Genomic DNA, 9,705 nt, shown 5'->3' with positions numbered 1-9,705 from the left:
TGGAGGGCCTCGGCGGGCCACACTCTTGGAGCCTCGGCTGAAGTGACTTGGCATGACACCGTTTCTCTGCCGTCCCCCATAGATCTTGGTCATGGAACCAACCCCAGCACCACCCCGGAGGTACAGGTGCCGTGCTGTGGAAGCAGCTCATGTGTAAAACCAGTTCTCATCGTAGGGAGCAAGTTCTTTATGCTTGGCCAGCTTGACAGTGTCCACCCATTCAGGGACTTTCAGCTTTCCGGACTTTTTGAGGAAGGCTGCCAGAGCTCTGACGAACTCCTGCTGGTTCACGACTTTTACAGTAACTCCAGGCATCGTGCGGCCTCCGTGCTGCCAGCCAGGGGAAGAGCTCATCCAACTTTTCATGAGGTAAAATGAGACTTTCCTGGGCAAGGTGATATTTCTTATATCTTGAATAATTGAAAGGAACTTGGTAGGGAGATGGAGTTGGAATTTGGGGATTGAGGATTGCATCAAAGTGAGGATGGCATCAAAGCGCATGTCAAGGTGAGGAAGTCTGAGAGAACATCATGCACTCAGGAAGAACTGCAAATAGGTCCTAGTTAAAGGTAAAGGGAGGGGCTGGCAGGTGGTGTGGTGGTTTAAGGGCGCTGGACTCCCACATGGCCAATCGCAGTTTGAGTCCCGGGCCTGGTGACTTGCTTCTCACTTTCTCTCTCTCTCTCTCTCTCTCTCTCACTGTGTTCCTCTCTGGTCAAATTAAAATATATAAAATAAATAAAGTTCAATAAACTAATTCTTTTAAAAAAAATAGGTAAAGGGAGAGATGGTAAAGATAAACAAGGAGCTGTTAATGGATTTAGTTTGCTAAGGAGTTTGGACTTTATTCCAAAGGTAGTAGTAGTGAGCCATTGAGGAATTTTAAGCTGGTGAGCAATAAAATAGCTTTTTTTTTTTTTTAACGAATTATTTATTTGGAGCCAGCAGCCCAACCATCATGCCACCTGCTGGCCTCACAATAAGATAACTTTACAATTTTGGGGGCATGGATTTCTGGAAGATCAGATAAGCTGATGTCTCGTATTGATCTGTGGTTTTCTCAGCATCTAGCACAGCACCTTGTGTATGGAAGATTATAATATTTGCTGCTATTTGAATGTAATAGAAAAAACAACTAATTAAAGATCATCGATCACTTCAAACCTGCATGCGTACACTTGACTGATCTTTATGTTTTGTGGTTGTTTGCTGATTCAGAGCTTGAAGTTATTTTCAACTCTGCTTTCAGACTTTGGATCTGATCTGAGTATTTGATGAAAAGGAGAAGCTCTGTTTCTGATTGTTGCCTATCTAATGCTACTTTATGTTTTCTTGGTGACTATCATCAGTAACTTCAAGTAGTGACTCATGATTCTTCTGATCATTCTTTATCATTGTCTTTCTTCTGGTTGGCCTCTTCTATCTTCCTTTTGGTTTAGATTTTGTCCAGAGGGACTGTGGGATAGGGTATACTCATCAGGACACTATTATGCTCTAGAGAAACTCTTTTTCATGCAGACTTTTCTAGAGACCTAGTATTGTTATTTAATGGTATTTGTGTGTATGGGGGGGGTTGTTTTGGTATACTGCTGAAACTTCCTTGGAACTTTCAGGACACTTGGACTTCTGAGCATGTTGAATAGAGCCCTCTGTTCTACAGAACTTTTGCTTTAAGGTTGGATGCCATGCTCTATCAGTATCTTTAAGGGAAACTGTTAGGTTTCTAATTCTTTATCACATGTTGCAGTATTGGGTAAAATGTAACTGAATAGATTATGTTAAAACTTCCCCACTCATTTTGATCTGGATGGGATTTTGTCTTCTTGACTGGTATGGATTTTTTTAAACAGCTCTATGAAGATATTTCACATATTATATGATTCACCCATTTTAAGTGTGAAATTCAGTGTTTTATATATTTATGGGGTTGTGTAACCATCACCACAGTCTAATTGGTTGATCTCATAGTCTCAGTCCCCCATTCTTCCTATAATTACTTCTTTCTTCTGGCTCTAAGCAATCATCAACCTGCTTTCTGTTGAGGTATATATACTACTTTGGAAAGATCACAAAGATATCTTTGAGTTTAAAAAAGCATAAATAGAGGCCAGCAGGTGGTGTGGTGGTTAAGGCACTGAACTCCCACATGGCTGACTGCAGTTGGAGTCATGGATTTGGTGTTTTGAAAATCACATCGGGTACAGGAGCATGCATGCCCTAAATCCTGAGAGCAGAGTGGAGGAGATAGGATTGTGGTGTGGCCATCCCCTCTGGGGTGTGATTTTCCCTTGCTCTGTCTGTCTCTGTCCCTTCTCGCAATTGCACAGAGAGAGAGAGACAAAGGAAGTGAGAAAGCAAGCCACCAGGTCCAGGACTCAAACCGTAGTTGACCATGTGGGAGTGTCCAGCACCTTAACCACCATGCCACCTGCTGGTCCCTCCAAAATACTCTTTATAATTTTTATTTTTAAATCCAGAACCCAAAGTTTCATACAATTTATTTTGGTGGTTATATCTGTTAATCACTTAATGTAGAAAATTATTCCATATTTTGTCTGTTTTCTATGATATACGTGTATTTAGAAAGTACAATAAGATGTCTTTTAGGTATTCTAGATATGTCTAATAGTTTTGTTATGATTAGAGTTGAGCTAAATAGTTAACAAATATCACATTGGGAAGCTGATAATATTCCTTCTTACTTTTGGTAATGTTAAATATGACTCTTGGTTAAAGTGCTAAACATTAGATCGCTCCTTTATAAACATTTTGTTTCTTGTTTTCTTTTATTTTTTTTAAAGAGGTTTTTACTATAGGGCATGTGCGCTCGCCAGAAAGACAGAGAGAGACAGAGAGACAGAAAGCGAGAAATCACCCCCCAGGGGGGATGGCCATGTTGCAATCCCTTCTCCTCCATTCTCCTCTCGGGATCTTGGGCATACACGCACACGGGCCCGGTGTGAGTTTTAAGCCATTCGGTCTGGGACGCGAACCGCGGTCGACTACATGGAAGTTCAGCGACATAGCCATTACACTAACTGCTGTTCTCTTGTTTTTTGTTTTCTGCTAAAGGGCATGTGAGCTTACCAGGGAGATGGTGAGAAAGAGAGAGTGAGAAATAACCCCCTGGGGGTGTTGGCTATGCCACAATCCCTTTTCCTCCAGTCTCTTCTCAGGATTTTGGGCACACATGCACATACACCTGGCTTGATTCTCAGTCTGCCAGATCTGGTACTCAAACTGCTCAATTGACCATGTGGGATCCAGCCTCCTTAACAACTACACCACCTGCTGGCCCCATAAAAGTACTTTTGTTTTCTTTGTAATAAATAAGTAATCTTGGGAGCATATACACATTTGAATATTGCTATTTTCATTCACAATTGCAATATGCATTTTCTATGCCATCCCAAACTCATCTGATATGCCAAATTTTTATGAGCATATGCAGTATAACAAGTGTCTGGATAGAGGAAAAATTTATGCAGAAGAAGACTCTCTCTTTACTCTGGACATCTAAATACGAGAGAGATAATTAATTTTTGTAGTTTTGTCTTTGTCTGTTTTATCTGATAACTTGGAATGAAGATTCTCTTGCATTTAGGTAGATTTTCCATATTTTTGTGTATCCTTTTGTTTGATGGTAGTTTTTTTTTTTTTTTGGGGGGGGGGCAGGGGAGAGTTTTTTCCTATAGGGCATGTGCGCTCGCCAGACAGACAAGAGAGAGACAGAGAGACAGAAAGCGAGAAATCACCCCCCCCCAAGAGGGGATGGCCACACTGCAATCCCTTCTCCTCTGTTCTCCTCTTAGGATCTTGGGCATGCATGCACACGCATCCGGCGTGAGTTTTAAGCCACCGGGTCTGGGACACGAACCGCGGTCGACTACATGGGAGTCCAGCGACATAGCCATTACGCTAACTGCTGGTCCCATGACGGTAGTTTTTTCTTCCTTTATCATCGATGGTCTGTTCTGTAATTAAAAAAATAAATAAATATTGGGGCCAGCAGGTGGCATGGGGGTGAAGGTGCTGGACTCACAGATGGCTGACAGCAATTTGAGTCCTGGACCAGGTGGCTTGCTTTCTCAATTTCTTTCCCTTTCTTTTTCTCTGTCTCTCTATGGTGAGTACATGTACCCTGTAGCAAATTAAAAAAATAATAATAATAAATAAAGTTAAAATAAATAATTCTCTAAAAAGAACCTCTATCAATAACTCTATTAATTCTTTGAAGTCTTAACTAAAGTCTCATGTGATTTTTCTGTTTATTTCATTACCTCTTGTGCTGCGTTTGATATTTCACTCTCTTTTTTAATCTGCCTAGTTATATAGCTATTTGTCCTTTTCTAAATGATGAACTCCAAAGAAGTGTGACCAAATTTTATACAAATGTTCTGTTTACATTCTTTCCAACCTCTCCTAAAAGAAAAAGAGAAAGAGAAAGGGAAAGAAAAAGAAAAGGGAAAGGGAAAGAAAAAGAAGGGGCTGGGTCCATGGAGTAGTAGTAATACGCAGTTCAGAGAAGCTGGATCTCACACAGTGGCCATAGTTCAAATCCCTGGCCCAGTCAGTCTGAAACATGTTGGGCATGTACTCAAATGTCCAGGATCCCACAGGCTGGAGGACCGGATGAATGTGACTGTAGCACGTGGAGGATACTCATCTCTTACTCTTGTGTGTGTGCACATGCTCTATAATGAATTCAAATAAAGAGACAGAGAAAGGTACTCTCTGTCCTAAGAAAACATCTGAGACTGGCTTTGTGGGCTGGTGGTTAAAGCAACTGGATCCCACACGGCTGACTATGAAGTTCGAGTCCCACACCCAGAATCTTGAGAACCATGCCGGCCGGACACGTGTGTGTGGCTGCCCAAAATTCCAAAAGGAAGGAAGAGATGAAGGTGAAGAGATTGCCACATGACAGTTCCATAAGTGGGGTGCTTTCTCCTCTCCCTCTTTGTCTTTCTCTCTCACACATCCTCTAGCAAAAGTAAAAAAGTAAGGAACCATCTGATTAGATAAGTGATTCATTATCCAACAGAAAGTGTATTAGAAGTTATTATTTAAGGGACCAGCAGTTGGTGTAATGGCTCTGTCGCTGGACTCCCATGTAGTCCACTGTTGTTCGAGTCCCAGACCCAGTGGCTTAAACTCACGCCGGGCACGTGTGCATGTGTGCCCAAGATCCCAAGAGGAGAATGGAGGAGAAGGGATTGCGGCATGGCCATACCCCCTGGGGGGGGTGATTTCCTGCTTTCTGTCTCTCTGTTTCTCTCTGTCTTTCTGCCCTATAGCAAAACCCTCTCCCCCCCAAAAAAAAAAAGTTATCATTTAACTGTTGTTGCCATTGTTTTCATATGCCCTTATTATGTGCTAGACCTTCTAGGCATTATAAGACAAAGAGGAGTACAGTACAGATCCTGGTCTCAAGGCACCTTATAGCCTAGTGAGAAGATATTTATGTATGTAGGTATATGATAAATATCATACTGGTGTTATGATGTAGTTCTGAGGAGTTAGAAAGAAACTACAGATAGTTCCTAGAGAGTATCAAGGAGGGGAGGGGATATTTGAGTAGGGACTTGAAAGATAAGTAGAATTTTGAAGGGTAGAGATAGAGGAAAAGAGAAAAATTGTTAATATTATATTCAAATGAAAGACAAAATACAATGATTTACGAACATGCCTCAGCATCTTGCCTGCTTATGTAAGAAGGGTTTTTTTTTTTTTTTCTGATTAGTTTGAAAACCAGATTGTTGATTCCTGAATTTCACACATTGTTTAAATATTGGACTTTCTTAAAAGCAAGCATTTTGTTAAAAACTCAGAGTGAAAGTTTTCCAATGATGGGAAAAAAAAGAACAGTGAGTTTAAATGGAGAGCGCTTGTAAAAACACAGATGTCTTCTGTAAATAAGAATAGGAAAAACACTGTCAGTGAGTTCTTTGTATATAAATGTTTCTTTTAACTTATCCATGCAGGATCTGAAAAAGAAAGGCACTTCTCTTTTGTCAATCACGAGGTACATGACAACAGAGTCATTGAAACACTAAGAGAGTTGGCTTCCAAATCTCACTAAGTGATCTAGAAGAGGAGAGAAGCGGCCAGTATTCTGCCTCAGTTTTTCCGATCAGGGTTCCTTCTGTCTGGCTAGTCTGAAGCATTGTTTCTTTGAATTCTAAGACAAGCTGTGATGTCTTTCCTATATTAATAGATATGTTAAACTGCTGGGACTATCGTCCTTTAAAGCCATTTTGAGGGGTTGAAGAGTTAAGTAAGTTTCCATGTTTTCTATTGGAATTCTATTTGGTCAGGTATAATATCTTGAAACAATACTCTTGAAGTTCATAGGATGGTGCCATTTTTGTATAGAAAGTCCCTGTTGTGAAGGATCTGAAATACATTTTTTTTTAAAATTGCTAAAGGGTATGTGCACTTACTTGAGGGAGAGAGCAAGAAAGCACCCCCCATGGGAAGTGGTCATGCCACAATCCCTGTTTCATGTCTCCCTCTTTTGGGGATTTTGGGCTTGCATGCACTACGTGCCTGGCATATTTCTCAACTGCTAGGTCCAGTACTCAAACCATACTGTTGACCATGTGAGATCCAGATCATGTAACAACCAGTGATGGACTGGTCCAAAATGCATTTTTTTTTTTTTAACTGGAAAGTTATGAGGTCTTTGGAACTTTGTGGTTTTTTTTTTTTTTTTTTTTCCTTTTGCTTTCAAAATTTCTAGCCATTTAAACACATTTCAGTGAAATAATTGAGTTTCTTTTGGGTAATACAAAATATTTTCTCTAGTTGTCTCATTTGCTACCAATGAGACCACATTTAAAGAGTGAAAATATAGTTAATTTTCTTCTTTTTTTTTTTTTTAGAGAGATTTTTGCTATAGAGCACATGTGCTTGCTGGAGAGACAGAGACAGAGAGATAGAAAGTGAGAAATTACCTCCCAGGGGGGCTAGCTATGCTGCAATCCCTTCTCCTCTCAGGATTTTGGACACGTGGACATGTGTCCAGCATGAATTTTAAGCCACTGGGTTCGGGACTTGAACCATGGTTTACTACATGAGAGTCCAGTGACTTAACCATTATGCCATCTGCTGGTCCTAAAAAATACAGTTAATTTTCTTGCAAGCAAAGTATTATGGCTTCTGAAACCCATAGAGTATGCATTGAAATGGTAAAATAACATTTACTTGTGTAAAATAGGTCAACTTATATAGAATGTGAATACTTTTTGAAAACTTTCCTCTGTGCATATTGGTAATGATGTGAGTGGTGTGGCCCATGTTTGTTGTATGTAACTTCAGTGTACTTAAATGATTATAAGGTGCTTTGAGATGGGTTTTACATAACTCTAAAAAGTTCATTGGTGGGCCAGCTGGTGGCATGACAGTTATGGTGGCTTGATTCTACATGGCCAACTGTGCAGTTGTAGTTTTTTTTGTTTTTTTTTTTAAAGAGATTTTTGCTGTAGGGCATGTGTGTTCACCAGAAAGACAGAGACAGAAAGCAAGAAATCACCTCTCAGGGGGATGGCCACACTACAGTACCTTCTCCTCCATTCTCCTCTTGGGATTTTTGGGTACACATGCACACATGCCCTGTGTGAATTTCAAGTCTCCAGGTTTGTGGACTCGAATTGCAGTCAGCCATGTGGGAGTCCAGCGATATAACCATTACACTATCTGCTTGTCTTGCAGCTGTAGTTTTTATCTGGTGGCTTGAAAAACATGCTGGCATGTGTGTGTGCCCAAGATCCTGAAAAGGGAGAAATGGAAGAGAAGGGATTGCAGAATGACTGTCCTTTGAGGAGGGTGCTTTCTCTCTGTCTCTCTCCAGTGAGTGCATGTGCTCTCTGGCAAATTACAAAAAAAAAAAAAGTTAACTGGCTTCATTCTTTCTTTTTAATTGCCAGGGCATTTGTGTTTGTCAGAAAGAGAGAGGGAGAGAGAGAGCGAGAGCGAGAGCGAGAGCGAGAGAGAGAGAGAGAGAGAGAAAGCACTCCCAATGAGGCAGTCACACAATGATCTCCTTTCTCTCTGTTTCTATATCCTGTTAGGATTTGGGGCACACATGCACATGCATCCAGTGTGTTTTCCAAGCGGCCAGGACATGGTCTTACATGTAGGAGCCAGCTCACCTTAACCACTATGCCTTGAGGTCAGCCCCCACGGCCTTCTTTCTGTATTTAGCATACATTTTTTTTTTCCTCATAGATTTATTTTTATGGTGCTAGGTGGAGATGTTGATTATGTGGGTTTAGTGTCTTACAAAGATAATTTTATAGTTCATTCAGTATTATATAAAGCTATGTCTATATCTCTTTTTTTTTTTTGGTGTGTGTACGCTTAAAATTCCACAGAAAGGACTGTTTTCTGTTGGTGTCCTGAGACTTACCAATGTCAGCCACAAGGAACCAGCCTAAAATCTTTATTTTTAAGGTATTAAAAAAAAGGCATGATTGCTTGAGATACCAATAGCAATGTTTTTCTGGCCAGCTTAATGTGAAATAATTTTAGTCTTGGATGAAAGAAATTCATCTTCATTAATGGAAGTAAGACTATGCTGCTATTAGATGGCTATTTTATCTAAAATGGCACTAAAACAGCTTGGCATGTTCCTCAGGTGGAGACTTTGATCTCATATATAGCTGCTGTCCTTGACCCTCTTTTCTTGTTTTATTTCCTAGGTGCGTCACCGAGCTTCTGGTCAAGTGATGGCCCTTAAGATGAACACGTTGAGCAGTAACCGGGCAAACATGCTAAAAGAAGTACAGCTCATGAATAGACTGTCTCATCCTAACATCCTTAGGTAACAGCTTTTCTCTCCTTCTGGGATTTTTTTGAAACTCTGTTGGAGGCTTTCTAGAATAGCACTGACAGTTGAAAAGAGAGATTCAGAGTTTATTATGTGGGTTCTATGTTCTCAGAGTTTAGTTGTGCTCTGAGTCTTTTCCTACTCATTGAGATTTCATTTCCTGGTAAATAACTACATCTAGTAAAGTAACTCCTTCTATCTGTTAAGTTTCTTTACTCTCATTAAAACATTAGTATTAGCTTATTAGAACAGTTATTCCCTACTACTGATTAGTAATTTATCAAAGAGAAAAGACTGGTTTTATGTGGTTATTTAATTTTGCCTAATTGCTTTATGAGGAACTATAATAGATCAGTGAATGAAAATTAAAAAAAAAAATTTTTTTTTTTGGGGGGAGAGGTTTTTGCTGTAGGGCGCATGCATTCGCCAGACAGACAGAGACAGACAGAAAAACAGAAGGCGAGAAATCACACATCCCCCCCCAGGGGGATGGCCATGCCACAATCCCTTCTCCTCCTTTCTCCTCTCGGAATCTTGGACATGCATGCGCACATGGCTGGTGTGAGTTTTAACCCACCAGGTCTGGCATGCAAACCGTGGTGGACTATATGGGAGTCCAGCAACATAGCCATTACGCTAACTGCTGGTCCCAATAAAAGTAAAATTATGCCTTCTGCTATCTCTCTATAACTTTCAGTGTTTATTTGAGAAGTGATAGTTTTTCTTTGAGAATTATTTTCATGTATAGAATAGGGTTATAGAATCATCAATTTCTAATAATCTGAAGCTTTCCTACTTTAATTTTTTTTTTTTTTGAGAGGTTTTTCGCTATAGGGCGCGTGTGCTCGCCAGACAGACAGAGACATAGAGACAGA

At 40.3% G+C, this 9,705-nt stretch overlaps 1 protein-coding gene and 1 pseudogene across 4 annotated transcripts in view; one reads left to right on the top strand and one right to left on the bottom strand.

Moving 5' to 3' along the window:
* LOC102479047 (obg-like ATPase 1 pseudogene) overlaps positions 1-170 on the bottom strand; it is a 5,563-nt pseudogene extending 5,393 nt beyond the window's left edge.
* TESK2 (testis associated actin remodelling kinase 2) overlaps positions 1-9,705 on the top strand; it is a 168,216-nt gene that overhangs the window by 63,285 nt on the left and 95,226 nt on the right. For 3 of the 4 annotated variants that reach the window (XM_006153809.3, XM_027773923.1, XM_006153808.3), the window contains one exon: positions 8,703-8,824. In XM_006153809.3, coding sequence (XP_006153871.1) covers positions 8,703-8,824 — 122 coding nt within the window. Of the gene's footprint in view, positions 1-180; positions 370-8,702; positions 8,825-9,705 lie in introns of those variants that run through there. The other variant, XM_027773922.1, reaches the window with a different exon arrangement.

This window comes from Tupaia chinensis, unplaced genomic scaffold (genome assembly GCF_000334495.1).
Source record: "Tupaia chinensis unplaced genomic scaffold, TupChi_1.0 Scaffold000387_1, whole genome shotgun sequence".
Taxonomy (NCBI): domain Eukaryota; kingdom Metazoa; phylum Chordata; class Mammalia; order Scandentia; family Tupaiidae; genus Tupaia; species Tupaia belangeri.
The sequence above is the reverse complement of the archived record's forward strand: the minus strand, read 5'-3'. Positions and strand labels throughout refer to the sequence as shown.